The 18222-nt window shown below is 34.7% G+C and overlaps 1 protein-coding gene across 8 annotated transcripts in view; it reads right to left on the bottom strand.

The window, feature by feature from the left end:
- The window catches only part of ADGRL3 (adhesion G protein-coupled receptor L3), a 941368-nt gene that overhangs the window by 270198 nt on the left and 652948 nt on the right, over positions 1 to 18222 (bottom strand). For all 8 annotated transcript variants that reach the window (XM_072620873.1, XM_072620870.1, XM_072620866.1 and 5 more), the window contains one exon: positions 13349 to 13429. In XM_072620873.1, coding sequence (XP_072476974.1) covers positions 13349 to 13429 — 81 coding nt within the window. The remainder of the gene's footprint in view (positions 1 to 13348; positions 13430 to 18222) is intronic.

Below are 18222 nucleotides of genomic sequence, written 5' to 3'. Positions count from 1 at the left end.
AACCCACAGGCAGAGATCCTGGGTAAGAGATGCTAGGAGAGAGAGACTAGGAGAAAGAACAGGGCAGAAGAGGGCATAGGAGAAACTCACTAATATTTTTATCAGTGGAGGGAAAGAAGTAGTATCTGGTAGTTTCCTATTTGAACCTAGTATTCTTGCTAAATAGGCATTAAACTCAGTCATTTCTAGAGATTGTCACTATCTCCTTTTAAATTTTAGTACCCTGTGTAAAATCTTACTTAACCTTCCTGAATTATGGTTCCTTGTATATAGTATTATAATCTGACCTGTAAATTGTTTTCAGTTGTTACTCAGATGGCTTAGATTCCATCCATATTTTCTCTAATTTATATGAAAAAATAGTTTATGTCGTAAGGAAATTGGATTTATCTTTATAGACGTGAATGTATGATTCTCCAGGTACAGTCATGCTTATAGCAAATAGCACAATGACTAATACCTAATATCCCAATTATTGAGCACATACTGTATCTACGTCTTAACTAAATACAGTATGTCTTCTTGCTTCTCTGAAATAATTTCTCGGTGCTAACAGAAAGTCAAGTTTCAGAGATAATAGGAACAAAGAAAATGATTTTAAAAAGAGAAAAATACTGACCCAGAAATTTTGGGACATATAGCTAATAAGAGTTAGAGATGGGATGTAAACCTAGTTATTTCTGACTCTAAAACCAGCACTCTGACCACTATGCCAGTGGCCTATATGTCAGTCATCAAAATTACTAGAGAAATGACATTAAACTAGGAAAAGAATGGATACAAGGTTTTGTGAAATTTCTGAAGTCCTATTTTTTTTTTTTTTGCAGTGCTATAGCAAAATGATCTGGGACAAGATGTGGAAGGTAAGTTTAAAGCTCTTCTTATGATAGGAAAAGTCAAATGGTTTTATGGAAATACCTACACATGATCCTAGAGAAGCTGCATGAAAAGCATGGTCCCTGCCCTCATGTAATTTACATGTAGAGGGGATGTGATGCATACCCAAATGCCTTTAATACAAAACAAAACAAAGTGAATGAATGGCATATTATGTTCTACATCAAATGATGGAGATGTTAAGTATCAAAGAAACTAATGTATCGGAACTGATAACAGGGAAAGTATGTCAAGCTCTGACAGAAGCTAGACAGAGTATGAAAAAGTCACATGTACTTGACAAAAGCCACTTCCATCATGAAATCATAATCAGTGTTTCTGGTTGTTCATTACGTGAGGATGAAAAAAAAAGACTGCATACATGTAGCATAATGACAGTAATTTCTTAGGCAATGCAGTTCAGGCTTATTCTTATCAGTTGCTTCTACTGCGGATGGCAGTTAGTTGAAGACATTGCAGATCAGTGGCACAGCTGCCTCTGATATTCTTGATTTGATATAGTCAACTGCCTCAACTTAGCAGAGAAAAATTGCTAGGAAGCTTGGGATGGTGTGGTTTTCCCAGTCAGGATGCTCATCCAGGACCAGGTGAATCAGGAAAGTCTCCTGCTTTATTATCTGACATCCCTTTTTAATTCATCCCTTGTATGACCAAATATATCTTTTAGGTGCTTGGAGCTGATACAAGTAATCCATGTCTTGTCTTTGTTCCCAAGAGGACAGAGACTTCTACAAAGGGTCCCACCAGTCTGTGTCTGTTTATTGGTAGCAGAAAGAACTAGGAGATGGCCTAAGCTATGACAGTATATTGCTATGGGATAACCAATGCTTATGAAAGTCACAGCTGTTATGTGTTAGAGGTCAAACTTGGACCCTGGTTTTTCTGACTTCATAATCTTGGCCGAGGCTGAATCTATCTCTTATCTGATAGGGTGGCCTTGAGGATCGAGCTGAATTTATTTTCTAGGAGGTAAGACATATCTGTCCATTAATTAAGAAATTAGTATTGTTAAAAGACAACTACATTATTAATGACCAGATCAAATTTCTCTAGGTCATACTGATAACATGTGTTAATTCTGATGGATGGTTAAAATTTGTAACTTTGAAAAAATACTTTAGCCTCCCTATCTGTTCTGTAAGATTGTGAACATTGGATATCAGGTATGTATATATCATGGTCACTTTATAAAACGAACCAAGAATATGTTATTTAGTCAAAAGATTGTATTCCTTGCTAAAGCACTTCTCAAAGTGTGAACTATGGACTACTGTGTGTACAGAAGACTTCAAACATTGTCAGGAACTGGTCAGGGGGGTGGGGCAGGAAGAAAGTTATCTCTTTAAGATACATCTTCTCCTGAAGACTTAAATCTACTTTAAAGACACTTTAAATATATTTTAAAGACACTAGTAAAAGAGCATTTAAAAAAACTAGTAAAAATTTATTCTGAATAATGCTCTCAGTTTAAAAGTATAAGTGAAAATGATCTACATGGTAGTTTTCCCCATTCAAATAACCTGCAAATGAAGGAAATCTGAAAAACACAGTACTAGAGAAATATGAGAAAAATACAATGAGGACATAAAACTTATTCACAGTCATTCAGCTCCAATGAATTCTCATCTTACTTAATTTTAAATGGTTACCTTAGATAAATATGACTGTGCTACTGCTTCTGACTTTCCATTTTAAATCCTTGTTCTATCCTATTTTGAATGTAATTTCAAGCATTTACTCATATGGAACTTTATAAATATTTTCCTTTATAAATATTTTGCTTAGCATAATTCATTCATAAATAGAAGTGTAATCCCTGGAGTCACCAATGTATTGTGTCAAGCATACTGGATTGGTATCATTCTAAAAAACATATATTGTTATATAACTATTTGTGTGCAATTTAAAACCTAACTCAAACTTTCAATTTTTTCATTTGCAAATCAAAGGAAAAATGAAGAAGGAAAAGCATAGGAAACAATATGATACCAGATGCCCACATACTAGTGTGGAGAGTTAGAATTATAAATAAGAAGGAACTTATACTTTTGATAGAAGGAAGTAAATATGATATCAAAGGTATCACTGAAATTTGATGGAAAGAGTCTAGTGGTTGAAATATAGGCCTCTCTGTGTACCACTGCATGACATTCAGTGGACAACTAAGGTTACAGCTCTGTCATTCTGACCCCAGAGCAGGATTGTGGAGCTAAGCCTTGCAGTTCTAGGGTATGGAGAATGGACCAATTAATCAATTTTTATTAAGCACCGCCTATCTTCAAGAGGCTGACAATCTAATTAGGGGAGGGGGGGAGCAAACATAAAGAAACAAACTATAACCTCAATAAAAAGGAAAAAATTAACAGAAGGAAGAACTAGAATGGAGAGGGGTTTGGAAAGACTTATTATAGAAGATAAGATTTTTAGATGGGATTTACAGGAAGATAAGGAAACCAATGGCTTGTGCTGCAAATAGGAGCTAGAGTCAGTACTTCAAAACTACTGGTGTTCCAAAAAATGGCAGGTAAGCAGCTAGGTCACCCAAATCACAAACTGGAGGCTAGAACCTGTGAAGCTTAGACTAGCGGATGAGGGTTGGGGTGGAAATTTAAATGATCAGACAAAGCCTATGTTTAGATTGATAAAGCATGGAAAATATACAGCTTGTTGTACTGAGCTATACATGAGATCTTCGAAGACCACAGTGCTCAATACCCAGAGAAAGAAGAGACAGGATTGAACAATGACCCAATGTTTCCTTCAAAAGTGCCCAGAGCCTGGACCTATCATGAAGTCCCAATTCAGGAAGTAAAGATCAAAAAATAAACATAGAAACACGGAGCCAGGGATGCCCAAGACACAAACACGGAAGAATAAAATAACTCCATAATATCTACAAGGAAAATTTTGATCAAAAACACAGCTTGGTTACAAAGTCAACAAGAAATCCTAAAGGAAATGAAGGAAGACCTTAAAAAAATTATATTTAAAAATGAGATGAGAGCTCAAGCAGAAATATTTGAATGAAGAATTAACAACTTATTACAAGAGGTACAACACCATACCCAATAGATTTTCTGAAAATAAGAATTGAAAAAACTTAAGTTGACTCCATGAGATAACATGAAAGATTAAAATAAAATCAAAATACAGAAAAATAGGGAAAAAATATAAAGTATCTCATATCAAATGGTAAAGGCATCGTGGTGTTATTGCTATTCTGGATTAGCTTTGAGTATTGAAAAATAACTGATTAGTAAAATCAAAGTGAAAGGAAAAGACACTGAGAGAAAATGATTATGCAATGTTTCAATCTGTACTAGTGAAATCAAGGGATGCCAAGTATTGTTGTTATCCAGTTTTTTTCAGTAGTGTCTGACTCTCATGACCTCATTTGGGGTTTTCCTGGCAACTAAAGTGGTTTCCTATTTCCTTCTCCAGTTCATTTTACAGTTGCGGAAACTGAGGCAAATAAGGTTAAGTGACTTGCCCAGAGTTACACAGCTAATCAGTGTCTGAGATCAGATTTGAACTCAGAAAGATGAGTCTTCTTCACTACAGCCCTAGCACTCTATCCACTGAGCCACCTAGTTGCCTCTATGCCAGGCATAATGGGAAGTAGATCTCAGATTTTAAGATAAAACAACGAAAAATCTGAGAGAAATGGTAGGCAAGATGTCAGAACAGAGACCATATGAGGGGAAAGCATATTAAGAGGGATAAGGGTTACTCAACAAATATAATTCCAACAATATAATTACATATGATTCCCACGAAGTAGAAAACTGGAGGTGTCTAAAGAAACTAGACTGTATAGAAGGGATTAGAACTTATATTAATGATCACCCTTAGTTTCAGATTACTACTGATGGAATATATACCTCTCTTCCCAGTAGAAAGATGGTAAACTACTAGTGCGTATGCTGTCAAATTTAGTTATTATATTATATGTTTATTCTGTTGCGGGGGTGGGGATATTATATGAAATAGTGACACAAACCTCCAAAGTATTCATAAAACCTTTATAAAATAAGAAACTATGTTCTTGGTTGTTCACTGACTAAAAATCATCTTTTGCTTAACTGATGTTGTAACTAGTAATCTTTGCTTGGTTCTGAACTGGCAGCTACAGAATACTAAGGGAGGAAGGTAGACAGGGTAAGTTTCTTAATAAATTTCGTCTATCTGTGCTTGGCAGCAAGGAGGCTATTCTAGCTGCTATCACTATACTCTTTCTCCCTTCCTGGCAGAAGTATCAGCAGAAGTGTCTACTGGTGAAAGCAGAAACCTCCAAAAGAAACATCCTGGAAATCCCTCATTAAGATAAAATGAAAGGGACAAAGAACCAGGAATGGTTCTTTCCACATTAAGTAGATGACACAATTCTTATTTGAAGGATAATTATAGAACCACATGGACTACATGTCCTGTATTTTAACATCTAACAGAAAATACTGGGAGGAACATCTCCAAAACTTGTAGAACTTATCTGCAAATGAAAATATATAAGCAATCTCATTAAATTAACTATAAAATAGTAATATACTTATTCACCTAATGGAAGATTTAAAAATAATAATACTTCAAAGATGAGCTAATTCAAAGAAAAATTTCCTGATTCATGAGAGTCACAGAAAGAAAAATTACCCTAATGGTGAATGCTGATTCAGGACCTTATTTTTATTAAGTGGTTTATAGTGAGGGCTGTGACTATTTTTCTATATACAGTGGCAGTTTTGGTTAATTACCCTGTAATGTATTGTGACATTAATGCACTAGTAAACTAGTAGAATTTATTCCCTTATTCAGTAATAAAATCTTTAAATTGAAGAATGCATATAAAGGCATCACAAGCATAAATTACGGGACCAAATGGCATATATAATAGGTTTAAATTGTTTTGAGGATAGCATCCAGCAAATTTACTCATCAGGTAATTTTAAGTGACATTATTTCTAAGCATATCTATCTATCTATTTATCTCTCTATATAGAACCATAGATAGATAGATAGATAGATAGATAGATAGATAGATAGATAGATAGATAGATATAAGCTAGATGGTACAGTGAATAGTTTGCGAGGCCTGGGGTCAGAAAGATTCATCTTCTTGACTTCAAATCTGGCCTCAAACACTTATTTACTGTGTGATCTGAGCAAGTAGCATAATTCTGTTTGCCTCAGTTTCTCATCTGTAAAATAAGCTAGAGGAAGAAATGGTAAACCACTCCAGTATCTCTGCTAATATATATATATATATATATATATATATGACTATAAATTGCAGAGAAGGCAATAGGCTTTGGTAGAAGGAGTTTTCTATGCAGGGAGTTCCCTATATTAATAAAACCATAGCCACATTTCCTACCCCTAACCATAGGTACTTACAACTGACTGACTGGGTTAAGATATGCATTGGTGAAGGAAGTTCACAAAATCACTTCTGGAATGGCATTAACATTTTGTATATGCAAATTCAGAGCATCCAACTTTCAGTCTTGGAAGATAATAGGTTTTGTTAAAATCTATTTTATAATTCACTGCTATTTAATTGCCATATATATTTTTGCATATTTTGTTACAACACATCGTGTTGAAAACTAAGGCTTTGTACAAATGAAGGGGAAAAATATGAAAACAAATGCTTCTCGGTCACAGAATCATTTTTCCTCCGTACAAATAGAAGATGTTGCCTTAAGAACTTTATTAGTAGGTTGGAAAGCCTACCAAAAATGAACAAACAAACAGATATTCAAAGACAGAAAAAAATAATTTAAAAAGTGATGACATTAAATTGCAAATTTTGTGCAAATTTAATTACAGGAATTTTTTCACAGAGCATACCCCAAATCATTCCCTCCAAGAAGTTTCCCCTGGTCTCTCTCTTTCACCAGAATAGATGGAGCTCTCCTTCTTATCTCAACTATTTCAAAGGATACGAGGAAAACTGTATATTAAATCATTATGCCTCTACAATCTGTCATGGTTTTCAGAGATGTTAATACTTATACTGTGTGTCTTGAGTGGTAATCCACAATTTTTTTACTTTTGCAATGACAAAAATGATAATTTTGTATGTACCATAACAACATGTTTATTTGTTGTTTACTGCCTCAAAAATATTTTAAATTGCTTCTGGAAAATTAGGCAAATCAATTACTCTTTAAGAATACTTTGAAGTCTTTACAACACAAAAATTATAAAAATTATTGTTCATTCAATATTAAAAAATACATAAGCACACATAAATCGATGTGTAAAAAAGTAATAGAGATAGTCATTTCTTCAGATTTCAGAAAAATCACTGGAATAATCATGGAAAAAGGAAGAATTGGAGCATGCCAGTATAATCTGTTGGTCTGAATTTGCTTATTGGAGAAGAACACTCTGCATGTGGATGCTCCAAATTATAATACAAACTGGCAAACTCTTTTTCGGGCTGTGGAATCTGACGTAAAGGAAATTAAATGACTTGTCCAGGGTGACACAATCATTAAGTATCTGAGGGAGATTTGAACTCAGGTCTTTTGGATTCCTAAGTCCAGTGCTCCATGCAGAGTGTCACTTAGGTTCTTATCCATCATTGGGCCCTGACTTAAAAATTCTTTCCAGTTTAGTAGAACTTTCCAGTCTGGCATATGCAATTCAATCAATAATTTTGAGACTTTGATTCTTTTGAGATTGTGGTACTCCATGATTCAGTCATAGAGCATTATCAGAAAAATACAGGTGATAAAAAGATTTAAAAGTCATTAGACTAAATTAAGAAAAAACTTTATGTGATTTCAAAATATATTGATGACATAGAAAATTTCATATGATCATAAACTATCAGACCTGGAAAAGCCAAATAGAGGTTGTATAGTAAGTTGGTCAACAGACATTTAGTAACTGATTATGTATGTACTATGCTAAGCAGAGGAATCTTAAGTACAAAAGTGAAAAATGGTCCTTTCTTCAAAAAGTTTACATTCTAACAGTGGAGATAACGTCTAGTCCAATACACTCTTTTTGTGGGGGAGAGGAGAGGTTAAGAACCAAGGTCTAGAGAGATTTGCTTATTCCTTTAAGGTTAGGTGAATGATTGGTCCAAGGTCTGAACCCAGGTGTTCTGGCTCTAAGTCTACTACCTTTTCCCACTCCACTCCACTGGTATAAAGATGAATTTCTATGAAACATAGGGGAATATGAGTGAATAAGCTTCTGGGAATAAGGGAGATTACCTTCATCTCTCTATAATTTGGAAGAGAATAATAGCATCTTGAAACATATAAGGTTAAAAACCAGAGTGCTTAGGGAAAAGAGCTAGACGAGCAGCGGAAAATATGGCTATGCATCAGTTCAGGGCAAACTTGAGCAAGAGTCAGGAATGTTGACGAAGGGGAAAGTTAAAGAGGAAAAAAGCTAGCAACACCAACCTCTTCACTTTCCTGTGCTGTTAGAAGGAACTGATATTTGAATGAAGGGAATTGTATCTGACTTAAAACCCTCCCTTTGGTTATATGTTCCCTTCCCAATGATTATTTTATGAGAATCAATCATTTTACAACATTCTATGGCTTATTCCAAACCCATTTCTTTTTTTCCTTCTATTCTGCACTCATTAAGATCTCAGTCTATTTGTCTTTCTGTGTAGAAGCAACACAGTATTGCTCCCTATACATGGACTGACTCTGTTTCTCATCTTTCTGCCTGCCAATTATTATCTTTTCCTATACTCAATTAAAATCCTGGCAACTACTGTAATCTTCCCTAAATTATACTGAGATCATATCAAAGTACAAGAAATCCATTGAAGCCACAGATGGGAACAAATATGTTTACAATTACAACAACAACGATACCTTACCCTACTCTCCCCCCCAAAGTAGATTGTATATCACCAGACACCACCTACATACTCATACAATATTTAGAGAATGTCAAAGTTTATTATATCTATTTTATACTGTAAAAATATCCCAACATAATTGCTCTATATAAATATTGTAACAAAAAGATACCATTAGATTGATAGGGACATATAAATGCATTTCTTATAAAAATGTGCTTGCATGTTTCCTCCCTTCATTGAGTAGAATCTGTTCTATGTCAGAAACCTGTATTAATATGGCCTGCCAGCTTGAACATAAAAAAGGGACTTATACACAAAACAATAATGTATTATGTTTGGTAAACTATAATTCTGGTAAGTTAATTATTAAAAACTACTAAGTTTGTACCAGAAAAAGGGAGGCACAGAGGAGATTACAGTTTGATTGGGGGAGACAATACATAAAAGAAAGGAAAAGTTTAGTTGCAGGGCAGATGACAAGGTTGAGAGATCTTTACGTTACATAAATTGTTAAAATAGTAGTACTGAGGAACTGTAGGCCATAAAGGCAGTGGCAGATGGTAAGGCCTGGTGGTATTCCATCTGATCAGAAGGAAGAGTATGGGTGACTCATCTCATTCAAGACCTGTGAGCAAACAGCAAGGCTGAAGGGGAGAAACAAAGGAAAAGGTGCTCCCACTTGTAACGATTCTCCCTAAGATTTGATTTTCCTAGATGACTCCTGGGATGGCCAAGGTTGGGGAACAGGTATGGAAGGAATCCAACTATCATGTTGTATTGTTAATGTATTTTTTTGCTTACTTTGAATGTCTTTCCCATCCATTAATAGGCCCATATGACCTTCTTAAATCACATGGAAGCCTAAATCACATATGGTGGGAGTAGCTTGCTGGATGAATGGAACAAGAAGAAGTGAAGTTGGAACAGAGCTGAGAGGAAGTTGGTCAGACTAGTCAGATATGGGAGAGAGAGAGGATGCAGGCAGCTGGCTCTGAGTGAGAGAAGGGCACTTTACTTGAGGGTATTCATTTGTAGGAAGGCCCAATAATATGTAAAGGCTTCTTGGTTATCATGATGGATTTCTTTGTTACTGTGATGGGTTTGGCTTTCTGGTGTTTGAATAAATGCTTTGGTTGTCTTTCATGTGGTGAATGTGTTATATTTTGTGATTCAGACTCTGCTGGCACATTCATAGCTGCTCCAGGTGCTGTGAATATTGCATTTGGCGTTACATCTGTGTCAGCACAGCTTTCCTTGGCCTCATACTGATAAGTTTTGGGATAGTCTGAGGCTATTCAAGGTTGGCAAACAGAAAATTGTGATTAAATTTATTTTTGACTCTCCTGTACCCTTTTTTATCCCTACCCTATTGCCTTGGGATACTGTCCTTTCCATATACATCTTTTGTCTAATACATTTCCAAAGGCTTTGTTCCCATTTGATTCTCTTCTGATTCCAGGTGAAGTGATCTCTTACAGTGATCCCTACCAAATAAATAAATGAATAATAAAATGAATAAACAAACAAACAAATATATAAGGCTCTCTTTTTTAAATTCAAAAAGCTTTTCTGATTCACAGGAATAAATCTCTGATGGTGGTGTGGCTTCTTGAGATGTGTAAATAAAGCAATGACATTTTCAAAGAAATATATTTATAATTATACATTTAAGTTGTGATCATTCTAAAACAAAACTCCAGAGCTCAGACATAAATGTAAAATACTTCAAAGTAGTCACCTTTGAAAACTGCTTGCTTATTCAATAGACATTATTAAAAAAATGTTTTAAAAGCATAGTTTGAACATAAAACACAATCATTTAATTGTTAGGTAATTCCAAATGCCATTTAAATTTCTCCATTTTATTTTATAGACATACAGACCCAGAAATCATTTAGTCCAGGACTCTTATTTTAAAGATTAGGAAACAGAGACCCAAATGGAACCAACTTGCTCAAGGTCACAATGCAAGTCCAGGACAGAATTGGAGACAGAACTAAATTTTCATTCTGTTCTGTTTATTTCTCCAAGCCATTCTACTCCAATAGTAATTCTACGTCAATCCAGCTAGACCACAATATTGCCTTTATGTGCATAACTTCTCAGTTACGTCATTGTGTCTAACTTTCCAGGTAGTTAACCCCCCCATTCAACATACAAACAATTTTAGAGTTGCAAAAATAAACTAACTGTTAATAAGTCAAGAAGTAAACATATTCCTTGTGTGACTTCACTTCTCTTCAAGCATTTCAGCAGAAAGTAGTAAAACTTACACATTACTTAAATTCCCTTAAGATACTGAATCATTTAAAACAGCCTAAGGGAATGAGTTTTCTGAAAGACTTTTTATATGTGATTCAAAGGAAGAGGGTGGGTGTCTTTTAGATGAGACCACTTGGCCCAATGGCAGAGCTGAAAATTCAGACATCATTTCTAAGTTAGGATAGATAGTGTTACACAGAGGCTAGAGAGCCTTCTATAGGAGTAGGACCATTTGACATAAAAACAAACCACTCAACCAGTGGCCCTTAAAGAAGCGGGGAAAGGGAATAAAAACGTATGTGAAGCGTATTATGTGCTAGGTCAGGAGCTATGTTAAGTGCTTCACAAATATCTCTTTTAATCCTCAGAATCTTGCAAGGTAAGCACTATTATTGTCCCCATCTTTGCTATTGAGGAAACTGAGGCCAAGAGGTTAAGTGACTTGTGCAGGGTCACATGGGTAGAAAGTATCTGAAGGTATTTGGACTCAGGTCTTCCTGACTCCACACCTAGTGTTCTATTCACTGTACTGTCTAGTTATCTCAAATATCTCTGTAAGGTTATAAATTGCAAACACTTGGCAATTTGAATTGGTAGAGTTATTTTATTCACTGAAAATTCTCTGCACCTTCAAAATCATAATCCTTGATTAGAAAAAAAAAATCCTAAACTTTCGGTAATGGACAAAAAAGTGAAATAGTACACAGGAATGAATTTCAAATAAAAACAATGGATATGGACATTCAATGATATCAGGAACTCATGAGAATGTATTGTGACTCAGCATATCCCTGTAAAGTCAAAGCTTTTATTTCATAATACCTACATTCATATGCAAATAAAGAAATGTTTGGGGTTTTTTTTGTTTTGGTAAAGTGAATAATACAATTTTGAAAGCATGAGAGGGTCCTTTGCATTGCCCAAGTATAAAACTCTGTCCCATTATCTTTGGTATTTAGAAAATTAAAACATCCCTGCAATAGCAATTTTTGAAAGTTCATTCGTGTTATGCAAAATATTGGTTGACGCTTCTTGTGAGGCAGAAAGATGAGGGTTCTACTCAATTTACAAGGTAATGACTCATTGCTTGAGTCAAATCAAGCACAGTATACCTTCCAACTGTGGGCAATAAGAGAAAAATGTACCCATATTTATAATGATCTTTTATACATTTTATGATCTTCATAGAAAATAAAACATCCCAGTATCTCAGTTTATATTTCCCATGCTTTAACATATATAAATATCATATGTATTGTGTACATATCTAAAATGCCTTTAAAACCATTTTCTTTCCTGACAAATATAATTCACCCAAATTCATCCTTCATTTTTTAAAATTTTAAACTAATAAGTACTTTACAACATTTGGACTATACGTACTCTGGTCAAATGACAAAAATCATCCTCATAATGTCAAGGGAAATCAAAGAAGGATCCTGACATATTAGATGAGCTCCCTCTGGCAAACTTAAAACAGTACGTGGACAAGAGTTGCCCAGTGTGTGCTAGAAGGGATGGGTTGCTTTTTGCCTTGTTATTGTGAATGCCGAAACTGACGATGACATCACTGATTCGTACATATAGCTATATATGTAGGTAGGTATATGTTTGCATATGCTTATACACAGGATCATATACAGATATATTTGTGTGTGTATTTAGCTCATATAACATTTTCTTTACTAAAGACCTGCTCTTCTATCTAATCATGGTAGGGAGATGTCTCAGACTTATTGAAGACTATTAATTCAGGAGCTACCAAGATAGAAAGATAGCATATACCAGTCTACCTTAGCTTGGAAAAGCTAATTACCACAAGCTTGCTTGGCCAAAGGTAATGATTTTCTTTGATTAAAGTAACCCTTCAAAACTGCCTAACATGAGGTAGAGTTAAGATCTGTTAGTAGACTAGTATCCACATGTAAATAATAGTTCTTTGGATAATCTGAAATATACAACACTGATAATGAAGTACTCATGAAAATAGTATCCCACATTTTTAACATTACTCTGACTTATGCATGGTGAATATTATGTGACTAATATCATGGAGCATAGTTTTAAAATATATGATCTATTTAATTTAAAAACAAATACATTAAAAACTAAAAGAAAAGTTTCATTTCTTCATAGGTAGATAATATTTGAAGAGAAAACAAAATCACACAAAAAGACCATTATTTTCAGGAAGGATTATCCAAAAGAAGACTTTAACTACAGGTTAAGATTAATAAAATGAAGAAAACACAAAGACTTTTAATTTCTGATCATACATCAATATTATCCTTAGAAAGCCAAAAAATGGCATTTACAAAGAAAAAACTGATAAAAATATAAATTACACATGCTCACCTTTCGAAGGGGGTCTTTCCAGCTCAGAGTCCAGGTGAACGGGTGGAGAAATGTATGAAACTTGTCCATGATGTGCTTGCCCTGTGGAGCCAAGAAGAAGCAACTTAATTCCCCTTTCTTGTTAGCAATAACATTTTGATCTTTCTTCCTTTTATCCAAATAAACTCAATTATCTCATCCATTATAACTATATGTTTTATAGACATTTTATCAAATGAACAGAATTCGAACTATACCTTTGCTTTGCTTTTAGGTTCTTTTAGACTGGTCAGGGCACCCTATCCTAGAAATAGCCTGCGTCATTTTCACTACTGAATAGCCATTTTTTACTTACAACATTGAGTACCATCCATTTAGTGGGTAAATTGTTTCAATGTACCTTTTAACCAATTTACTTCTTTCTCACAAAAAGCAGGTTGGTTAGTGAATTGAGTACTGTGTCAGAAAGAATTGGGTTCAAGTCCTTGCTCCCACTCATTTGCTCTGTGACTAGGATGAGTCACTTGGTGGCTCTGAGTATAACACACATTTAAATATTATTGTAAAGTTGTAATCTGCCTCAAAAGTACAACCAGATCAATTAGTCAATCAATCAACAAGCATTTGGCTTCATGTCGAAGGTGACACTTGAAAAGGAACCTTGAAGATGGTATTTTAACTGAGGCAGAAATAAAGAGGAAGTGCATCCCAGGCATGGAGAAGAGCCAGTGCAAAGGACACAGGAACAGGAAGCAGAATCAAGTTAAGTCAACAACGATTTATTAAGTAATTGCTAAGTGACAGACACTGTGCTTGGAATAAGGCTAGAAACAGACAGTCTGAGGCTTCCAGGAATTTACATTCTAGTGGAGGAAGAAAAGTAGCTTATATTCTAAAGGGGAAAAGGAGGAATTTGCAGTCTATTGGAGACTACCAAGTGTAAAGAACAGTAACAGTCTAAGTTGGGAGGTTGCCTTGGTCATAGCATTTGTGAGGAGGATGGATGTGTAATAAGCTTGGAAATGAAGGAAGAGGCCAGGTTGTGAAGGATATTGAAGGACGGTAATACCAGATAAGTAATAAGGAGCCACTGGAATTTACTGAGTTGGAGAATAACTTGATCAGATACTTGAGAAATGTTTATAACACTTGATGTGGAAAAAAAAAAAAACTTTAAAAATAATTACCTGTGGGTTCATTCTTTAACCTTTACAGTTTACTTTGAGTTCACTTTTTTTCTTTCTAGTGTAGACCAATGATTTTATTAACGTGGAAGCCTCTCTGACGTGAACACTCCCTACATAACAATAATCTCGCTATTACTCACTAGAAAAGTCCCAAGTCCTAAGACACAGAGGTTAACTGATTTGTCCAAAAGTCAAATATGTACCAGAAATAGGACAGAATGTGGAGCTTTCTGCCTTGAAGACCTGCCCTCTGTCTTACTACATCAATATACCTCTCATGGATTCATATACGCAATGTACTACTCTTTCCATACCAACACCTATGAGTTAAAGTTATTAGTATTTAGTTGATGGATGAAGCAATATATTAAATTTTCATTAGTTTAGTTTTTAAAGCAACATAAGAAGTTCAGAACTTCTGAAGTTGTCCATTGTGGTCCAAGAGGAAACCAGAGATGTGAAATAAGAAAGCAGAAAAATTCATGATCATAACTAGTGAAAATAAATGTTATAGGAAAAAAAGGCATATGGTAGAGAATTTTATTGTCATGTGCAATCTTTCTGTTCTCTGTAGGTGAAAAGGTTTATATTTACTGGTGTTTGCAAAGTTCAGAATATCAAAAATTGAATTAAAATAAAATAAACGAGAGCAGTCTCCAGTATGATAAAGTTAAAATACAAAACTAGAGCACCATGTCTTAAATTTCCATGGTGTCACTATCATAAACTCATATAGTTTAATTTCTAAGTCATTTTCTAGAATATGAATGTTGCTTTTTTCCAAGGGGTGCTGAGTGGACCACAACTTTTCTTTTCATAATGAAAATATGCAGTTATAATTCACATAGTTACAGGAACAATTCATAGGGTTATTAATCTCTTTTTCTAAACAAGTAAAGTTAATGATACATAGATTATGATAACAGCTAGAGTAACCTTCCCGATTCAAGTAATATTCCACTTGTAATAAACTCTGTTGATTCCTCTTATGAGGCACATTCTAAATAATTAATATGGCTCCCTGTTGATAGTAACTGCTGTTGCCCTAAGCACTTTTCTAGCTGGCAATGCAGACCATGAAGAGGGTCTAGTCTTCAGGGTTCCTCATAATGACATTTAAGAATATTATGCAGATAGTACCCTGCTACCAGTAATGTAAGGAATACTCCACTTCCAGGGAAATGAAACATTTAAATTGCTTGTTGTTAAGTGGAGATGGCATGTCTTTATTATGATAGAGAAAAACTACATTACTTTATTTGTAATTATCAGATACTTTGGTGTTTACCTGCTATGCCCTGGCTTGAATATAGTATTAATAACAAGTGCTTTTAAAGTGCTTTGTAAGAGGAATTTTCATTTAAGATTTTAACTGACGTAATTAATAATTAACACCATTACAACCATACACACAAACGTGTGCCTATGTGTACACCAGGCACTGTACTACGTGCTTTACAATTATTACCTATTTGACCCTCACAACAACCTTCAGAGGTAGGTGCTATTATTATGCCCATTTTAGCAGATGAGGAAACTAAGGCATATAGAGGTTAAGTGACTTGACCAAGATCACAAGAAATAACGAAAAGAAGCAAAGGACTCAAAGGAGTGGTAGGAGAAATCAGCAGATAGGGGAAAAAAGGTATAATTACACAAAAAGAAATATTGAGCTCTGCGCAACAAAATTATCAACTATGATTCCCAAGGACTGATGATGAAGAATGCTACCTACGTGCTGGCAGAAAGGTGAAGGAGTAAATTATACAATATGGCACATACATTTTGGGATATGGTCAGCATGATTATTTATTTTACTTCATATGCTTATTTGTTATAAGAGTTTTGTTTTTCTTTCTTATTTTCTCTGTTTCTTTTTTCCCCAAGGGAGGAGTCATTAGGGAAAAACAGATGTTTGATAATGAAAGCGAAAAGTATTGAGAAGAGATTTAGAAAAATATAGTGCCATGGAAGCCAAGAGAAGAAATGTCAGGGTCTCCAGGCAACAGTGACAAATGCTACAGAGAGTTGAGAAGTATGAGTATTGAGAGAAGTCACCTTAGTGCCTCAAGAAGGAACTATCACTTTCTTAGTTCTTTACATAGATCCTACTTCCCACTTCTTTCTGGGACCACCTTTAATTTTTCCTGTCTCTCTTAAGCTGTGGAACACAGATACAATATGTATTTATTCAGCACCGTGTGTCACAGAACTTCTGCAAGTTTTCTTCAGTATATGCTTTATCATTTATGCATCTGGACATGGAAACAGGATTGTAGCCATTACATCTGCCCCAGATAGCAGAGACAACATTTAAAGCACTGGTGCTTCTTTTCTAGAAGGATATTATGATAAAATAAGTGTCTCAAAAATAGAATGTGGCTAAAGGGCAGAGGATGCTAAGGCTAACTTTCAAAGGAAACTCCACTAAAGGAGAAAACTAGAGAGGGAATTAAATCCCTTTAGAACAGTTAAGAATAAACGAAATCTAGTTCCTTATTTCAAAAGCTTATCCCAGACCATCTATTTCAGATTCTACATATTTCAGTAGCTAGCTATACTCACATCTGTCATCACTGTCCATCAAATGGAAAATGAGATAAATAAAATATGGAGAGAAGTAAGGGGAGAAATAAAGAAGCTCATCTCTTCAAGTAAAAAGCATTTACTACAACCTAGTCCCTCCTGGTTTCTTTAGTTTCACCACCTTTCATCTCAATTTTTACCCATTTTCTGTAGAGTACTGTAAATAAGTGGAGTCATCTATAACTCTCCAAAAAGCTTTTATACTATTTTTTGCTTGCTTTAAAATTTTCAGCAGCTGATCATGATTATTTCCTCTCCAGAGATTCAGCATTTCTTTTCCCAAGAACAATACAAAAAGCTGTCATTTTTTTTTTTTTTTTGCTTCTGGGCTCTTTAATAATGTTATCATCTTGCTCTTGCCATCCGTATGATCCCTAGAAAGTGATATCTCTCTATCTCATGAAAATAATGATTCCATGTGGGAACTGTAAAGTGCTCACACCAAACTACATTTGAGAATGCCATGTAGGGTTTGGTATTATTAAGTATTTAAAATCACTACAAAATAGCTGGACATTAAAAAAAAAAAACAGTCCAATGTCTTTGAAAAGTAACTCTAGGCTGCTGATAAAATACCATAGGTCAAGTTGTTTTGCTTTTTTTCTGATGGAAAATCAGGCATGCCTAGCATTACAACAAAATGTGTTTCCATCTTCAGATCTCACTCTGACTTAAATCCTCTGGTGTTCCTGAAGTCTACTTTCATATAGAAATATAAGCACCAATCAAAAGAAATCATCAAAGTCTGAGTGGTAATGTCGCCAATTTTCATTCTGGCTTCGTTTCCTTCTTTCATAGTGTTAGCTATACTTGTTTCCAATCAAATAACTAAAATAAGAGACAATATCAGAATAACTACATGCTTGACTTATTCAGAAAATAAAGCTAGTAATGGTGGAGCAAAGGGCAGTGATGGGATTCTCTCTAGTGAAGATTATTTGGTAACAAAGAAGGAAGGCATGACAAGAGTGATGCGAAATTATCTTTTCTGGTTGCTTTTGTTTAAGCAATATTCTGTAGAAAACAACTGTTAGGAAGGAACACAGAAGTTTGAAGTTAAATTTTTCCATCTTCCAAATATTATATTTATCAGATTTCTGAAAATTGGGTGCACAGTTTAAG

The sequence above is a fragment of the Notamacropus eugenii genome, chromosome 6 (assembly GCF_028372415.1).
Source record: "Notamacropus eugenii isolate mMacEug1 chromosome 6, mMacEug1.pri_v2, whole genome shotgun sequence".
NCBI classification, from domain to species: Eukaryota; Metazoa; Chordata; class Mammalia; order Diprotodontia; family Macropodidae; genus Notamacropus; species Notamacropus eugenii.
The sequence above is the reverse complement of the archived record's forward strand: the minus strand, read 5'-3'. Positions and strand labels throughout refer to the sequence as shown.